The sequence below is a fragment of the Cololabis saira genome, chromosome 23, assembly GCF_033807715.1.
Source record: "Cololabis saira isolate AMF1-May2022 chromosome 23, fColSai1.1, whole genome shotgun sequence".
Taxonomy (NCBI): Eukaryota; Metazoa; Chordata; class Actinopteri; order Beloniformes; family Belonidae; genus Cololabis; species Cololabis saira.
In genome coordinates, this window is record NC_084609.1 from 33,875,678 (window position 1) to 33,895,412 (window position 19,735).

At 43.6% G+C, this 19,735-nt stretch overlaps 1 protein-coding gene across 1 annotated transcript in view; it reads right to left on the reverse strand.

Moving 5' to 3' along the window:
• sult4a1 (sulfotransferase family 4A, member 1) overlaps positions 1-19,527 on the reverse strand; it is a 47,531-nt gene extending 28,004 nt beyond the window's left edge. Inside the window, exons 1-3 of the mRNA XM_061714866.1 lie at positions 19,175-19,527; positions 12,037-12,167; positions 11,071-11,151 (exon numbers count right to left, since the gene is read on the reverse strand). Of these exons, the coding sequence (XP_061570850.1) occupies positions 11,071-11,151; positions 12,037-12,167; positions 19,175-19,343 (381 nt within the window). The 5' untranslated portion in view covers positions 19,344-19,527. The remainder of the gene's footprint in view (positions 1-11,070; positions 11,152-12,036; positions 12,168-19,174) is intronic.
• Between the last annotated feature and the right edge of the window lie 208 nt (positions 19,528-19,735).

Here is a 19,735-nt window from a genome sequence, read left to right on the forward strand (position 1 = left end):
ACATGGATGTTGCTGAACGCTCGCAGGTCCCCCTGGTCAGCTGTCCCATGTCAGTTGTACCAGCTGCTGCTGGTGTGAACTCTCCCCAGGACAAGCTTAGTTCAATCGGGCTTGGTACTGTTGACATTGGGTCATGTGAAGTGTCGGAGGACTGTAAGGGGAGGTTAGCTGACCTTGTTTTGCAATATGAGGATGTCTTTTCACGCCACCATCTGGATTGTGGGGAGGCAAAGGGCTTTGTACACCGCATACACCTGTCGGACAGCAAACCGTTCAGGCTCCCATACAGGAGAGTGCCCCCCAGCCAGTACCATAAGTTACGTCAGGTGCTTACTGAGATGGAGGAAAGGGAGATCATCAGGAAGTCGACCAGTGAGTATGCATCACCATTGGTGCTTGTATGGAAGAAAAATGGGGATCTCCGCATCTGCACGGACTTTCGCTGGTTGAACAAAAGGACCTTTAAGGATGCTCATCCCCTCCCCCATCAAGCTGATTGTTTGGCTGCACTGGGGGGCAACTGTCTTTTCAGCACGATGGATTTGACCTCTGGCTTCTACAACATGCCGCTCCACGAGGATGACAGGAAGTACTCAGGCTTTACCACTCCTATGGGCCTTTATGAGTACAACCGTCTGCCACAGGGCCTCTGCAACAGCCCTGGGAGCTTTATGCGCATGATGACCAGCATTTTTGGGGACCAAAACTATCTGAGCCTGCTATGTTACTTAGATGATTTGCTGGTGTTTGCATCTGACGAAGAGACTGCTTTGGTGCGCCTAGAAATGGTTTTTGACAGGCTGCGTGGCAATAACTTGAAGTTGGCTCCCAAAAAGTGCTTCTTCCTCAGGAGGTCGGTGAAGTTTCTGGGCCACGTTGTGGATGAGAGGGGTGTTTCGACCGATCCCAGTAAGGTCGAAAGCATCGCCAACATGACAAGTGCTGACCTCATGGAGCCTGATGGTGTGACTCCATCCCAGAAACGAGTGAGGTCCTTTTTAGGGATGGTTAATTACTATCAGCACTTTGTGCCCGGATACTCTGCGAGCGCCAAGCCGCTCTTTGATCTGTTGAAGGGTGCGAAGAGGAAGAGCGGCCGTCACAAAACCAGAATGTCCAGCAGGAAACTGTTTGCATCTGACTGGACTTCAGAACAGCAGCAGGCTTTTGAAAGCCTGAAGACTTCGTTGGTTCACAGTGTTGTTTTGGCTCACCCTGACTTCGGCCGCCCCTTCATGTTGTCAACTGATGCATCTCTGGATGGAATAGGAGCTGTTTTATCTCAGGTTCAGGAGGGTGAAACACGAGCGAGACCCATTGCTTTTGCTAGCAAGTCATTATCTCAATCTCAAAAGAACTATCCAGCTCACCGTTTAGAATTTCTGGCTCTGAAGTGGTCAGTCTGCGACAAGTTCAGTCACTGGCTGAAAGGCAACAAATTCACGGTATGGACAGACAATAACCCGTTGACTCACATTCTGACAAAACCAAAGCTGGACTGTTGTGAGCAGCGCTGGGTGGCCAAGTTGGCAAGCTATGACTTTGACATTAAGTATGTCCCAGGTCAGCAAAATGTCGTGGCTGATGCTTTGAGTCGCACGCCGTTTGTCAGGGAGAGTGTTGGCCATAGATTGCTCGCTGAGCCATATACAGGTCTGCTCGCTGCTGTCAAGGATGTGTCATCTACGTCGGTTCAGAACGCTTTCCGTTCATCCTGTGGCCGCAATAACACATCTCCAGTGAGTGAAATATGCCCAGTCCTCATGCAGCCCACTTCTCATGCAAGCTCAGTCTGTTGCGCTGGAGGATGTGTCTGCTGTACTTCAGTCGCACATTGAGTGGGATGCTGGTCCACGAACTCGGGCTGTAGCAGTGTTGCAGTTCCTACCTCAGCTGGTTCAAACTGGACATGACGCCTTGCCTGCCTACACTGAGGGGGACCTCCGTGATAAGCAGTTGGAGGATGGATGTCTCTCGCGTGTTCTGTTCTATGTTGAGAGGCATCGGAGGCCTTCGAGGAGAGAAAGGTTTAAAGAGTCTGTCTCTGTCACTAGATACCTTAAACACTGGGATAGGCTCACTGTGATTGATGGTGTGCTGTACAGGGTTTCGAGGGACCAGAAAACCAGAGCAAAGCGCTTCCAGTATGTTGTCCCTGACTCGCTGAAGACTGAGGTTTTGCAGGGTGTTCATGACAAAGCTGGACATCAAGCCCAGTTCAGAACCCTTAGCTTAACTAGACAGAGGTTTTTCTGGCCGAACCTCGACAGGGATGTGAAAGATTATGTCCGTCATTGTCAGCGATGTGTTGTTAGCAAGACTGTTGAGCCTGAGGGGCGGGCTCCGCTAGAGAGCATTACATCAACAAGACCGCTGGAGCTTGTCTGTATAGACTTTTGGTCTGCCGAAGACTCCAGAAACAGATCTGTCGATGTTTTGGTGGTAACAGACCATTTCACGAGGATGGCTCAGGCGTTTCAATGCAGAGACCAGACAGCTAAACAAGTGGCGAGGGTTCTTTGGGACCGGTATTTCTGTGTCTTTGGATTCCCGGAAAGAATTCATAGTGACCAGGGTGCTAACTTTGAGAGTCAGCTGCTGAGTGAGCTTCTCAGGGTTTCTGGTGTCAAGAAATCTCACACGACCCCCTACCATCCAATGGGAAACGGGAGTGTTGAGAGGTTCAATCGGACCCTGGGTGGCATGATCCGTGCTTTGCGTCCTGAAGAGAAAGCTGACTGGCCACGACGTTTGCAGACTCTGACATTCGTTTACAATTGTACAGCTCATGAGACGACGGGGTACCCCCCCTTTTACCTCATGTTCGGTCGTGTCCCCCGCTTGCCGGTAGATGTCATCTTCCGTGCTGTCCTCCATGATTCTGCTGTGACATGTTATGAGAAGTACGTGGCACGCCTCACCGACGATTTGAAAGCAGCGGTGGTGATTGCTCAGGAACATGCTACAAAAGAGCAGAACAGACAGGCCCGCCTGTACAACAGGGCAGTGAAGGGATCTAAGGTTGAGATCGGTGACAAAGTGCTCTTGGCCAACAGGACGGAGAGAGGAAAAAGGAAGCTTGCTGATCGGTGGGAGTCGACCATCTACACTGTTGTGGATGTGAACTCAGGGACACATACATACAGGATCCGTGATGCAGTTAATGGACGGGAGAAGGTGGTTCACAGGAACCTACTGATGCTGGCCAATTTCCTCCCTGTGGGGGATGCTGTTGTAATGTCTGACCTTGCCTCATCCACGCCTAACACAGAATCCTCAGTTCCCGGTACTTCTGACATTGGAGGGACGGGAGAGGCCCTGCTTGGGACTGGGAGCGTGGTTCTTGCTGGGGCTAGTAACTGTCTTGACACTGAGATTGGCCAAAGCTCACCTGTGGCTGTGGAGGACAGCAAAGCTCTCTTGGCGGACCTGGGGTCTGTGGACTCTGAGGGGAGGACGATTGATTGGATTACACAGTTATCAGCGCCTAGTTTTTCAGACTTGACTAGTTTGACCCCTGACCCTAAGGACTCCTCAGTCTCGCCTGTGGACGAATTGACTGTTCAATCCGAGACTGCGCCGGCAGCTGTGAGACAATCAGACTCTATTCTTGACACTGTGACCATGACAGACGCTACATCAGACACTCTGCGCACTGTTGACCAGACCTCACAGACACAGGTCAGGTCTAGAGTTGGCCGTTTAGTCAAGCCTGTGAATAGACTCATACAAACTATGTCCAGACAGGATGTTGTTCAGGACTAGTTCAATGTTAAAGATGTTTGCAACTCTGTGTTCCGGACCTTTAATGACTGAAGCCTGATTCCATAGGCTTAGGTTTTTGTTTTCTTTTCTACATTGTGCGGTTGGGTCTGGTGGGGTGTACAAGGCACCCTGTTGCCAGTTGTTGGATTGAGGGTTAAGCGCTGCTCTCATACCACTTCATCCTTTTGGGATACATTCAGTGTTGGTTTCTTCTTGAAGTTGACCCTTTGTGTTGTGTACTGTACGTTTGTAATGTTTTCCGTGCTGGATACTTTGTATCTGCTGGTAAATTTTGATAAAATTCAGTGGGGGTGGATGTAACAGAGTTGAAAAATCCCACTTTAATCATTTTTGTTTTCAAATTATATTTAGGGATTTTATTTATCATTTATTTATTTTGTTGAATGTTTGTGAATTTTATCTAAATTAGTTATTTTATTTTATTGTTATTTTTATTTGCGTATTTTGAGGAAACTGCCTTTTTGGCCCTACCCTTTTTTTTTACCTCCTGGGCTTCCGTATCTCTTTACTTCAGCTCCTCAGTGCTGCGTTGCTCTGATGAGTGTAAGTTGTGTTGGGAACTGCTGCTGCTTTTCTTAAGAGATTTCTTTAAGAAATTATCCATATATGTTGATATTTTTGGCGCATGTTGTATACTTTAAATACTACTGATATTACGTGGCTGTTTTGTGTTGTTTTGATGATTTAATATGCTTTTTGTGGATGTTTTATTTTCGCGCCCTTGGTGTACAGCGGCGGGCGGTAACCGGTTTAAACCAGTAGGTGGCAGTGTAAACCAGACGGCGCTGCAGAGCCTCGATCTGAGTGTTCACTTTCCCGTTTTTGTTTTGTTTGTTCAGGGAGCAGGAGTTTAAAAGAGGGTCCAGAAGACTTATTCTTGTGTTTTTCTGTCTTCTGCAGGTATGTTTCCTTTGTCAAATTAATTGTTTTTATTGTGTTTAAATTAGAGAGTGCTGCGTTGCTCTGATGAGTGGAGCAGGAGTTTAAAAGAGGGTCCAGAAGACTTATTCTTGTGTTTTTCTGTCTTCTGCAGAAATAAACGTAGCAAAACCTATTCATGACTCATCATTTGTTGCAACGGATCCAAACCTGTTACATCTGCACAACATGCTAGATCACAAGATCAGAAACAGTACTACTTCTGATATCCCCAGAGGTTCATCACTGTTTGCAGTATTAACCTTTGTGAATTGTTTGTTTTCCATTTTCATTCATTCAGCATTAAAATTCAAATAGTTCTATGTAAGGAGTTGAGGCTTTTTTTCTTTCCCTTTTCTAATGAATCATTTAGCGAATGCAGAAGCTTGAATTTTGGAAGGAGCTGCAGTTTCCCCTGCTAGCACAGGACTAAAATGGAAAATGCTCCACACTATAATCTTATTTAAGGGTACTACCAAATGTTTTACAGTGCGTTTCTCATTCACTTACAGCTTTTTTACAATTGTTTACACACTAAAATAAAAATGTCCATACATTTTGCGAAATCTTTCTCCAAGGAGCCAAACACCTGCACAGATTTGCACAACATTACACACAATGTCTGCTTCCCCCTTTTCTGCAAAACATTACACCCAGTGAATTGTAAAACTCTACACACATTTTCACGTCTTAGACACAGATAAGGATTGTGAGGTTACTTCCCTGTCATTACAAAACCCCGGATTGCCAATGACAACATGAACTAATTGGATAATCACATCCACCAAGTGTGGAAGCACGTGGGCTAATTTCAAAACGCAGCACTCAGGTTTGATATAGTAGCAGGTGAGTTCACCTGTTTTCAACAAAAATGGAAGGAGCTAGACCAGGGGTCGGCAACCCAAAATGTTTTAGAGCCATATTGGACCAAAAACACAAAAAACAAATATGTCTGCAGCCGCAAAAAAATTAAAAGTCTTGTATAAGCCTTAGAATGAAGACAACACATGCTGCATGTAGCTATATTAGTTAGAACTGGGGGTAGATTTTTTTTTTCATTATGCACTTCGAGAAAAAAGTCAATGTTGAGAAAAAATTTGAAATGTCGAGAAAAAAGTCGAAATGTTGTGAATGAATGGGATGCCTGGGTCTGGGGCCCTCCGTTGTCGGGCCTGCGCGGGTGTCGCCTTGTTGGGGGGTTCCCTCTCTCCGGGCCCGTCTCCGGTCCCCCCCGCTGCCTCTACGGCGGGGCGCCCCTCTGGTCTTGGAGGGCCACTTTCGTGGGGGACGGGTGCGCCTGCCCGCGTCGGCGGCCGGGGCGGCTCTGTCTCTCCGGGCGGGCTGGCCCCCTGCCGGGTGGAGGTCGCTGGCCTGAAGGGTGAGGGCCTCCTGGCCGCGTGTCCGGCCCGGACCGGGTGGCCGGGGATTGCCTGGGTCGCGGTCCGCCGCCGCGGGATCCCTGGCTGCTTCTTTCCGCGCCGTGGGGGCCCCGCCCGCGGGCCCCCTCGGCCGCCGCCGGGTGGGGGGGGGGGGCCTCGCAGGCGGTGGGTTGCCTCCCTCCTACTTCTCCCCTCTGTGGGGTTGCCGGTGGCCTGGGTTCCGGGCTCTTCCTTGTCGGCCTCTGGTCTCACGGGTGGCGGGGTTGCTCCCCCCCCTCCCCCACTATAGATACACTTCAGGTGGAGCTTTGTTTGGTTTATTACACACACACACACACACACACACACACACACACACACACACACACACACACACACACACACACATATAGTAATTTAGTCACACGCATACACACACACACACACACACACACACACACACACACACTCACACATGCATGATCATATACATACACACACACACACATAGACATACACACTGGCTTGTTCACCTGCATGCTGGCTCTCTAGTTTTTGGGTTTAGGTAGCGGTAGCGATAGCTTAGCTCAGACTGCGATCAGATCTCAAGATTTAGGTCGATTGCTGTTCGTGTTTTGGATGGCTCCGTGCCGGTTTCGTGCTTTGTTTGTGGTTTTTTTGTTGCAGATTTCCAGTGCTTGACGTGTGTCTCCGTGTGTTCCTGCTTCCTGGATTGGCAGTGGATGTCGTCACCACCCCCCCCCCCCACCCCCTCCCCCCCCCAAAAAAAAAAAAAAAAAAAAAAAAAACACTGGGTTTGTATGTGTATATTTATGTATGTGTACGCATATGTGTGCGTATATATATATGTATATATTACATATAGTAATAATGCACATATATACACTTTTGGTTTCTACCGTCATGGTATCAATCAATAATATGTGTGCAGACAAGGTAAAAAAAAAAAAAAAAAAAAAAAAAAAAAAAAAAAAAAAAAGAAATGTTGAGAAAAAGTCAAAATATTGAGAAAAAAGTCGAAATGTCGAGAAAAAAGTCGAAATGTTGAGAAAAAGTCAAAATATTGAGAAAAAAGTCGAAATGTCGAGAAAAAAGTCAAAATGACGAGATTAAAAAGGAAAGGAAAAAGGAAGAAAAAAAGAGAAAAAAGGGAAAAAAGAAGAAAAAAGAAAAAAAGGAAGAAAAAAAAAGAAAAAAAGGAAAAAAAAGTCCAACATTTATGAAAAAGCTCCAGGGAGCCACTAGGGCGGCACTAAAAAGCTGCATGCGGCTCTAGAGCCGCGGGTTGCCGACCCCTGAGCTAGAAGAAGAGTGAGAAATGTAATTGGACACAGGGCAATCACCACTGTGCCAGGGCAGTGAGGGGGTAACATCACCCTGTGCTGCTGTTGAACTAAATGGGGCAAATCTGGGACCCTATAATGCAAATCTAATACTTGAATTTCTTGACAGATTGCATGACATGGTCACAGCATTAAACCAAGTGGACCAGATGCAGCACATCTTCATTTGGGACAATGTCTCAGTCAATCGGGCTGCTCTGGTCCAGAATTGGTTCCATGAGCACCCTGAACTTGAAGTCTTAGGGCCAATCCCAATACACCCCCTACTTTCTACCACTAGCCCTGTTCTCTTCTAGCTGTTAATATGCCACTTTATTAAGTTTTGATATTTCTTCAGGAGTAAAAGTAACCGTTAAGATCCCCAACCTGGGCTCAGTTTATCCAAATAACGCCTGTTACGAAATTTGACCCGAAAATTTCGAGATGAGTACAGCCGGCTGCCGGCTCGGGAGCTCATTTATGGTTGGCAGAGCCTACGGCGTAGGTTACGGCGTAGGCTCTGCGTTGGTGTAACGCGGAACCATAAATCAGCCTTTATTCTGGCGAGGTTTGATAAAGACTTCGCAACAACGAGCAAACAAGTGATTATGTACATTCACTGAGTGAATATTATGAAAGTAAAATATATATTTCTCGCTAGAAATGTAATCAAAACACATTTTTATGCAGAAACTAACTCAAGATAATGATTTTATTCACTAAAAAATAAGAAATGTCCGCCATGTTTTTTTTTTTATTCAGTCCACAAATGACGACGAAAAGCATTCTGGGAAATCTTTCTGGCCCTAGGTCAACTAGTGTGAATCTGAAAACCCTCACTGTGAAGGGCCAGATTCATATCCACTAGCGCTAAATAAGCCACTACCACTAGATGCAAAGAGGAATTGGGACACCACTACCCTCACAGGAACGCGCAAAATTTAGGGGTAGGGATGAAAAGTAGGACTAGGGGGGGATTGGGACTGGGCCTTATACATTCCCCCAAACTCCCTCTTCCTGAATCCAATAGAAGAGTGTTTTCAGCATGGCAGTGGAAGGTACAGCGTACCTGCGGCCCTAAGCTGCTTCTGTGCAGGGCTGAATCTGTTGGCTCTTCCAACGGTGCCTTCCCAATGAAGACGTGACCTGTGATGTGGATGAAATCTTCTGGCCTGATCCAGCCAGACGGAGAGATGATGAATAGTTACAGTATTCTTATTGCTTTTACAGTAGTTTTTTCCTCAGAGTCAGAGTGTATGTACTTCATGTAGTCATGTAGTCTACAGATTTGATTTGTTTCATTGATTTCATTGTTGGTTGATTACTGTAACTGATTATGGTAAGAAATACTGTAAGTATTGAAATAAATACTTAAAACATTCAGAACTCTCAAACTAATCATGAAGAATGTTGTTTTATGTCACTATTTTTTTGTTATCTAAATCATCTCTTACATAACAATGTTTGGCCAAAAATCTAGCACAAGCTATTTCCTCAAATTATTTTTTTACAAATGTTTTTATTTATTAGTAGTGTCTGATTATTGAGGACTGTGTTGGTTAAATTAAACTAATAGCATTTTCACTAATATCTGTATATGTTTTGACTGAATTGTCATTTTTCCAACAATCTAGGAATTATGCAAATTGAGTGTGGTGTTTGGATAATTGTGATTTATATTTTTTTTAAAAGAACCTGGTTTCCAAAATGGCGTGTAAACAATTGAACAAAAACTGTAAACCACCTGAGTGCACATTTTGCTAGCTCAGTAAGAGCAACAGACTGTTTCAGGTAACATTACAATCTAACATGTAACCTTGAGTAATATCATTACAGTCCCATACATTTGAAACAAAGACCTTACAAGTTATTACGGAGTAGTTAATATCTATAATCCCAAACAGTCACTTTGCTGGTTTTGTGCTGGCGTATTAGCTTTGTCACAACTGTTTAATTTGGTCATAACTGAAGGTTAAGATAAAAAGGGAAAAAAATGAATAGGGCACTTACATTTCTTTTCACCATGTCCTCCAAACAGAGCAAGGCAAAAGTTGTCCACCTTTGTTCGTGATGTGGAAAATGCCCATATTGGTAATACATAGTTGGATGCAGTACATGACTAGAAGTGACCGTATAAAATGATTCAGTTTGTGTCACACCACAGTCATGCAGACCCATATCTCAGGCCACATTTATATCATGCACACATCTTCATATCTCACACACCCTTACACACACAAGAACATGACATCCCTGCCTTATGCATAGGTGTAATCATCAAACTGTGAGCTGACCCCAGGGGCCGCCCCTAGGTGAAGCAGACTAGGATGTTCTAGACCAGGGGTCGGCATTCCGCGGCCCTAGAGCAGCATGCAGCTCTTTAGCGCTGCCCTAGTGGCTCCTGGAGCTTTTTCAAAAATGTTTGACCTTTTTTTTCCTTTTTTTCTTCTTTTTTTCCCTTTTTCTTCTTTTTCCTTTTTTTTCCTTTTTCCTTTCCTTTTTAATCTCGACATTTTGATTTTTTTTTCTCTAAATTTTGAATTTTTTCTCTAAATTTTGACTTTTTTCTCGACATTTTGACTTTTTTCTCGACATTTTGATTTTTTTCTCAACATTTCGACTTTTTTCTCGAGATTGTACTTCAACATTAATCTCGACATTTCGACTTCTTCTCGACATTTTGACTTTTTTCTTGACATTTCGACTTTTTTCTTGACATTTCGACTTTTTTATCAAGATTGTACTTCAAAATCTTGACATTTTGACTTTTTTCTCGACCTTTCGACTTTTTTTTCAACATTTCAACTTTTTTCTCGAAGTGCATAATGAAAAAATAAAACTTCCCCCAGTTATAACTAATATAGAAACATGCAGCATGTGTTGCCTTCATTCTAAGGCTTATACAAGACTTTTCATTTTTTGCGGCTCCAGACATATTTGTTTTTTGCGTTTTTGGTCCAATATGGCTCTAAAACATTTTGGGTTGCCGACCCCTGGTCTATACAATCCCTAAATAACTTGGATTCGGGCAATTGATGCACCTGTGTGTGAATCTCCCTCTGCAGAGCACTCTTTTTTTGTACTTACAAATATAAGGCTAGATATTTCCATTTGTTTTTTTTTGTTTGTTTTTTTACTGCTACATTTTAGAATATTACTACAATACTGTGTGGATTTAAAAAAATCAGCATCAGTTGATGATTTGTGACCTCAACCTACACGATTGTCTCAAAAAATTTGAATATTGTGATAAAGTTCTTTATTTTCTGTAATGCAATTAAAAAAACAAAAATGTCATACATTCTGGATTCATTACAAATCAACTGAAATATTGCAAGCCTTTTATTATTTTAATATTGCTGATTATGGTTTACAGTTTAAGATTCCCAGAATATTCAAATTTTTTGAGATAGGATATTTGAGTTTTCTTAAGCTGTAAACCATGATCAGCAATATTAAAATAATAAAAGGCTTGCAATATTTCAGTTGATTTGTAATGAATCCAGAATGTATGACGTTTTTGTTTTTGTAATTGCATTACAGAAAATCACAATATTCTAATTTTCTGACAGTCCTGTATCTGATGAATTGAGTTTATAAGTTTTAGAAAAGCTGCTACTGCAGTAAAGAGCAATAGGTACTCTAGTTTGAGTTTGAATGCTCACCTTGGCCTCTCCCTTGTGCATAGCTGTAGGCAGAAACCGGTAGGGAAGATGGCTTTTTATCAAGCGAGGCGATGTCAGCTCCTGTGGGAACAAAGTGAAAGTGCGTACAGGTATGTACTCCATCATTCTCTTAGAATATCAAGCCTGCTTTAATGTTATGTATCCAAGAAGTCTTTCTTGTAAACACATTTAAATTGAAATATGGTCTCTGTTATCTGCCTTGAAGAAGGCCTACATGGCCCAAACATGTTGGCATTTTTTTACTTTTACAAAGCCATGATTTAATAAAGGCGTTTTATATCTTTCTATCCTCTTGAGTGCCTCTGTTTTTCTAAATTGTCTTTCAATCTTTTTGATCCCCATGCCGAAGAGCACCTGAAGTACAGGACTGTCTTAGACAATTAGAATATTGTGATAAAGTTCTTTATTTTCTATAATGCAATTAAAAAAACAAAAATGTTATACATTCTGGATTCATTACAAATCAACTGAAATATTGCAAGGCTTTTATTATTTTAATATTGCTGATTATGGCTTACAGTTTAAGATTAAGATTCCCAGAATATTCTAATTTTTTGAGATAGGATATTTGAGTTTTCTTAAGCTGTAAGCCATGATCAGCAATATTAAAATAATAAAAGGCTTGCAATATTTCAGTTGATTTGTAATGAATCCAGAATGTATGACATTTTTGCATTACAGAAAATAAAGGACTTTATCACAATATTCTAATTTTCTGAGACAGTCCTGTACACTTTTTTTGTTTCTCACACCCAGCAGCACTCCATGCATTTGTAGTTAGACTTATATTTACAAATATGTTTGCCTGTTTGTGAGACAATTAGAAGAAAGTACATTTAAAAATGAATTTGACTGTGAAAGCACAACAGTGGAGAGTCTATGATTGTTGATAAGAATTCATCATCAAGTCCTCTAGCAGATGTGTCTAACGTCCTTTTACTGTACCTGTATGATATCCAGGCCCGGCTGTGGATATTCTAAGACAGGCAACTGTTCGTCAATATTCATGAGGCCGATCTCATCAGGGTCTACTCCCTGACTCACCAGATACACTATTTCCTGGAGAAGACTGGTACCTGGAGAGAGACAGACAACACAGGACAACTAGACATTTAGACTGCAGAAGAGAACAGAGTTCATCACTGTTGAGTGCTGAGAAAAACTAAATTCAACATTAAATGGGACCTATTATGGCATCTAATACATATTTTCGGATTCGGATTGGGATTCAACTTTAATAATCCCCAAAGGGGAAACTTCATTGCCACCATGGCCACAACAATACAACATAAAACAATCAACTATACACATTAACATGTCTCCACCTAGGGACAGCAGTGGATCAATACAACAAAAAAATAACCAGAAAATGAGCCCCCAAAAAAGGGAGATAAAAGAAAAAGAATACACATCCATTTAAAAGTGCAATGTGCAGGACAAGTATAGCAGCAAGTTAAACATCTAAGAATATAGCTGCAATTAAAAGTGCACTGTACAAGAGAATATGGCAGCAAGTTATGACAGTCTGAAAGAGTGGCTGCAGTTTAAATGCAATGTGCAGTACAAGGGTTAATATATATTAGTATTAGTATATATTAGTATAGCAGCAAGACATGACATCAGCAGTCCAAGTTAAAAAGTCTGGTTGCTGCAGGAACAAAGGACTTCCTAAATCTCTCTGTGGAGCATTTGGGCAAAAGAAGCTTCTACTTCTGACACTTCTGTAAAAAAGCTGTACAGGGGATGATCATCTTGGGACAGGAAAGCTCCGAGCTTCCTCCTAGTACTGGTACTATAACTGGTACTATAACTGGTACTACTGGTACTACTGGTACTATAACTGGTACTACTGGTACTAATAGCTATGAGTTTCCTCCTAGTATAACTGGTATTACTGGTACTATAACTGGTACTATAACTGGTACTACTGGTACTATAACTGGTACTATAACTGGTACTACTGGTACTAATAGCTATGAGCTTTCTCCTAGTATAACTGGTATTACTGGTACTATAACTGGTACTATAACTGGTACTACTGGTTCAATTCAATTCAATTCAATTTTATTTATATAGCGTCTAATACAACAGATGTTGTCTCTAGACGCTTTCCAGAGATCCAGAACATGAACATAAACCCCCGCGCAATTATTACATAAACAATGGCAGGTAAAAACTCCCCTAGTGGGAGAAAAACCTTAAAGGGGACATATTATGGCATTTAATGTATATTTTAAACAGGCCTTGAATGTAAAAACAATCTAAAGCTTGTTTTTTCTACATAAATCAGAAATCCAGCCTGTGGGCCCTGTCACTAGTTTTACCGCTTCTAACCCCTTTTTCTGTGCTCCATTCTAAGGGAAGGGGGGGGTATGATAATGAGGCTCTGTGCTGATTGGCTCCCTGAATGGCTAATAATATAAAATAACATTTATGCACTATTTCAGCCGGATCTGCCCGGCGGATGCTGAACGATGGCCCCGCAACCCCACGCCGGGCGCCCAGCATGGCTCTGCGGCGCATCGCCCGTTACCGGAGATCAAACGGACAGATTTCGCTGAAAATCTCGGAGGGTGAAGCTGGTCCAGCCTGGGACGTACCCCAGAAATCCCTGCTCCCTAAGCGGCTGGGAACCTGAACTATTTAGTCGGACGGACCGCGCTTTGGAAACCAGGAAGTAGGCTGGAGCAGCGCGCATCACCGCGGCTTTAACGGGGGAATCTGACCGGTTCCGACCGGCCGGGACCGCAGGAACCCGCCTGGACTGGTAGCAGGGACTCCCGGGGACCGACCAGCGGAATTTCAGCCGGATCTGCCCGGCGGAAGCTGTGCGACGGGCGCCCGGCGCACAGATCGGCTCCGGGGCGCATCCTCTGCGCATCGCCCGTTACCGGGGATCAAACCGACAGATTTGGCTGAAAATCTCGGAGGGTGAAGCTGGTCCGACCTGGGACGGACCCCCAAGGACCCAGCTCCCAAACCACCCGGGAACCTGGATGATTTAACCCGGATCCGCTCTGCCGCGGCGTCCGACTGGCTGAAGGAAGGACCACTCCAGCCGATGGAGAGAGCTGGTTGTGGGCGTGGTTTCAGCAGCGGAGGCCGAACCTATGCACCTAGGGTGACGTCACCCTAGGAAAAAAAATCACGTGACACTGGGGGATTCTGTCCGGTGGGGGTCAGAGACCTTGCAGAAATTCATGGTATTTTGTCTCCCCTCTGCTGGCAGGGTGAGGGGAGACCACTTTATATATGTTAAAACAAGAAAAAACGTGTTTTTCATAATAGTTCTCCTTTAAGCCAAACAGTGGCAAGGAAAACTCCCCTTTAGGAGGGAAGGAACCTGGACCAGGACCTGGATCATAAGGGGGGACCCTCCTGCCGAAGGCCAGACTGGGGGGGTCAGGGACGTCAGCAGCACACAGCAGGCAGGTGGAAGCAGCAACGGGATGACCGGGGTGGCAAACATGCACAAAAGAGAAAAAAGGGGGGCCGGCACAAGAAACTACAGGAGCGATGAACAAAAATGATGGCTATAAGATATTTATAATAAATAAAAATGGTAATGTAGAAGAGAGGAAGGGAAAAGGAGAGGAGAAGAAGGGTGAGAGGCACCGCCCAGCGGATCATGTCGGTGCCCCCTGCAGCATAAGCCTATAGCAGCATATCTACCAACAAGCTATATTTGAGACTAACTATTATAGTCTTGTTCTATAGCTGCAACTATGACTACTGACTCTAACACACTAGAGTTTACACTGCCAAGAGATTTACCAACACCAGCTAGAGGTTTACTAAACACTAACTATAGGCTTTACTAAACAGAAAGGTTTTAAGTTTAGTTTTAAAGGTGGAGGTGGTGTCAGCCTCCTTAACCCAGATTGGAAGTTGGTTCCAAAGTAATGGTGCCTGATAGCAGAACGCCCGCCCTCCAAATCTACATTTAGATACTCTAGGAACTACGAGTAAACCTGCACCCTGGTAGCGGAGAGCTCTGTCAGGAACATAAGGCACTATCAAAAATTTTTAATTGGATTCTGAATTTTACAGGTAGCCAATGGAGCGACGCTAACACTGGAGAGACGTGGTCTCTCCAGTCGTGCTGCTGCATTCTGGATCAGCTGGAGCCTATTCAGCAAATTACTTGGACATCCTGCTAACAACACATTACAGTAATCCAGTCTAGAAGATACAAACGCATGAACTAGTTTTTCTGCATCACTCTGCGAGAGGATTTTCCTAATTTTTGCAATATTACAGAGATGGAAAAATTCTATTTTACAAACCTGATTTCTCACAGGTTTCTCACAGTTGCACTGGAAGCCATCGCAACACCATCTAATCCCTTCCTAAGACGCTCTGGACAAAGAATGATAACCTCTGTTTTATCTGAATTTAGAAGCAAGAAATTTCTGGACATCCAGTCCTTGATGTCCCTAAGACATGCCTGAAGTTTAACCAACGGTTCTGTTTCATCCGGCTTCATAGACAAGTAGAGCTGCGTATCATCAGCATAACAATGAAAGTGTATGCCGTGATTCTGGATTATACTTCCCAACGGGTGCATGTATAAACTGAACAAGATTGGCCCTAGCACTGAACCCTGCGGAACACCATAACAGACCCTTGACTGTTCTGAAGAAACCTCATGTACATGAACAAACTGGAACCTGTCAGATAGATATGATTTAAACCAACGTAGAGCTGTCCCTTTACTCCCATCAACATGCTCTAACCTGTGCAGTAAAATGCTGATCTACAGTGTCAAAAGCAGCACTGAGGTCCAGTAGAACCAGTATGGACACTAATCCCTTATCTGAGGTCCAGTAGAACCAATATGGAAACTAATCACTTATCTGAGGTCCAGTAGAACCAGTATGGACACTAGTCCCTTATCTGAGGTCCAGTAGAACCAGTATGGAAACTAATCCCTTATCTGAGGTCCAGTAGAACCAGTATGGACACTAATCCCTTATCTGAGGTCCAGTAGAACCAGTATGGACACTACTCCCTTATCTGAGGTCCAGTAGAACCAGTATGGACACTAATCCCTTATCTGAGGCCATAAGAAGGTCATTCGTGACTCGAACCAGTGCTGTCTCTGTGCTATGATGCATTCTGAACCCTGACTGAAAGACTTCAAACAGATCATTTCTATACAAATAGTCACATAACTGGCTTGAAACTGCCTTTTCCAGAATTTTAGATACAAATGGAAGATTGGAAATTGGTCTATAATTAGCTAAGGTGTCTGGGTCAAGAGAAGGTTTTTTAAGTAAAGGTTTAATTACTGCCATTTTGAAAACCTGTGGTACATATCCTAAGTTTATGGATAGGTTGATTTGGTCCAGTATTGTCGCACCAATAAGAGAAAAAACATTTTTGAATAGTGGAGTCGGGATGGGGTCTAACATACATGTGGTAGACTTAGCTCTATTGACGAGTGAAGTCAGCTCAGGGAGGTCTATAGGATCAAAACAGTCTAGAGTCAAGTCAGAGCCTAGGGAAGTCGCTAAAGCTGAAGAAACACCTACAACCGGCTGGTTGATTTCTTCTCTAATTCTCGTGATTTTACTGTTGAAGAAGCTCATAAAGTCCTCACTACTGAGAGCTGCAGGAATACACGGCTCAACAGAGCTGTGACTCTTTGTCAGCCTGGCTACAGTGCTGAACAGAAAACGATGGTTACTTTTGTTATCCTCTATCAACGTTGAATAATAAGCTGTTCTGGCTTTGCGAATGGCTTTTTTATATACTATTAGAATATCTTTCCATTCACGATAGAGGTCTACAAACTTACAAGAGTGCCACTTCCTTTCCATTTTACGCACGCTTTGTTTCAACATGCGAATATCTGAATTATACCAGGGAGTTAAGCTCCTATGGTTGGAAACCCTCCTTTACAAAGGAGCAACTTCATCTAAAGCTGAGTGCAACAGATCAGCAGTGTTACTAACAAGAAAATCAACATCAACATCAGAGGTAGAACCCAGGTCACTGGCCTCTATTGCTTCAGTAGAGGCTTCACTATTTTCCACTGTCGCAAGATGAGCAATGGTCTCCTTAAATTTAGCAATAGCTTCATCAGACAAACATCTGCTAAAATAATACCTCCTGCCCTGCACTTCAACATCAACAACATTAAATTCAAACGTTATTAAGTAATGGTCGGATAAAAGAGAGTTTACAGGTGACACCAACAGATCATCAGTTTCAACACCGTAGGTGAGAACGAGATCGAGAGTATGACCAAAACAATGCGTCGGCCCGTCCACTTTTTGTGAGATACCCATTGATTCTAGAAGAGAATTGAAAGCTAATTTAAGATTATTGCTTTCAACATCCATATGAATATTAAAATCACCCACTATGATGAATTTATCTGTACTGATCAATAATCCAGAAAGGAAATCTGAAAATTCAGACAAAAACTCTAGATAAGCACCAGCAGGGGGCCGATACACTACCACTAACACAACTGGCTTCTCTGATTTCCAGCTCGGAAATTTCAGACTAAGCGTGAGGCTTTCAAATGTATTATAATTGCACTTAGGTTACAGGTACTATAACTGGTACTACTGGTACTAATAGCTCTGTTTTGACCTCCAGAGAAAAAGGGCTCATACCGATGACAGATCCGGCCTTTTTAATAAGTTTGTTAATCCTGTTCCTGTCCTCCAATGTCAGGATTTTAAACGGGCCTTGAATGTTTTAAAAACAAGCTTTTGATTGTTTTTTTAAATAAATTAGAAATTCAGCCTCTAAACCATGTCTTTATCTTCCCATTCTCTAACCTCATTATCTATGCAGGATTCTGTGAGGGCGGGGCTATGATAATGAGGCTCTGTGCTGATTGGCTGCCTGAATGACGTGTAGAAAATGGCGGAAGCTCCGGCCGGCTGAGATAGTTGTTGTTCCGATCAGAGTTAGTTTTGGGCGTGGTTTCACCAAACCTCTCCCATCGTTACGTAACGACGGGAGCAGAATCTTATTGGCTCGTAGATCCACATGACACTGGACGGCTCATCCTGTACAGACACTGCAGAATTTGGTTGTTTCCTCCTTGTCTGAGTTGGCAGGCTGAGGGGAGACCACTTTATATGTTAAAGCAAGAAAAAAACACTTTATGTTAAAGCAAGAGAAAACCTGTTTTTCATAATAGGTCCCCTAAAAAAGGTTCCTCAAATCCTGGTAATTTTGGCTTTACAACATTTAAGTATAATGTGCTTGTGCAAGCGTGTCTTGCTTACTGAGTACACACACACACACACACACACACACACACACACACACACACACACACACACACACACACACACACACACACACACACACACACACACACACACACACACACACCTCATCAAACACCATTTGGGCTTAATCCCTCCGAGCAGAGAGATCACCACAGCGGATCATGGTCCACACATCCATATTAACCAATGCCCTTCCCTATGATGCAAACCCACACGCCAAGGGAGAGACAAACAGCACACTATCAACAGGACATATATGTTTTTTGACTGTGGGAGGAGGCTGGAATACCGGGAAAAAACCCACACAAGCAAAGAGATAACATGCAAACTCCACACAGAAACACTCCCACCAGATCTGGGAATCAAACCAGCCACATAGCCATGCAACAATAACACCAACCTTTAAACTGCACAAGTAATAGAGGTAAATGTAGAAGCCCAGACTATGATAATCACATTATTGCATCTGACTCATTCAAATGCTGACATTTGAATATTTTTTTTAATTTATTTATTATTTAGGCTTCCCTGTATGCCATTTCTGTCTCAATAGAAGCCTGTAAACCCCAACAGGAAGTAAAGTGATGCATAAACATTGATATGAAATCACTGTGATACACCCATCACTGTTACCTGGAGTCATTACCAGAACTGCAGCTGTGAAATGTTGTCTTTGCACACAAAACAACAAAACAATATCACTGCTGAAAGGTACACTTTGTGTTTAATTGGCACAATAACAAGGGGAGCTAGAGCTCTGCATCAACAAGCAAGCACTCGCATGACTGTGGAGAATGATGCACACTTCTTTTTTCTTTTTTTTTTACCTGACTTTGGATATGTGACAATCCATATATCGCTACTTCTGAGGGAGAAATCTGCGATCTCCTCCATCTTGCCTTTGCAGAAGGGCGGCAGTCGCACCCCGTCAAACTCGAAGTATCTGCTCTCAAACTCGATCGGTGTGCTCGGCGTGTCCGCCTCGCTCTCGGCCATCCTCCTCCAGACGAGCTGCGGGGGGAAAGGACAGGCAACCAGCACCCGCGCCGACACTTAATCCCCTCTGTTCTTCCACAGAAATAAATATAAGGATGGTAATAATAGTGCTGGAGGAGCTGACGTAAAACGTCGTTGCTATTAACACCGGGATGCTAGAGCTGGAGCTGCATGACGCGCTGCATAGACGTGATGTAATGCGCGCTCCCGAGCCCTGCAGCCCTGCATCAGGACCAGTCCCTGCATCAGGACCAGTTCCTGCATCAGGACCAGTCCCTGCATCAGGACCAGTTCCTGCATCAGGACCAGTCCCTGCATCAGGACCAGTTCCTGCATCAGGACCAGTCCCTGCATCTTAACGCAGCAGTAGTCTCGATGTGAGAAATCAACCT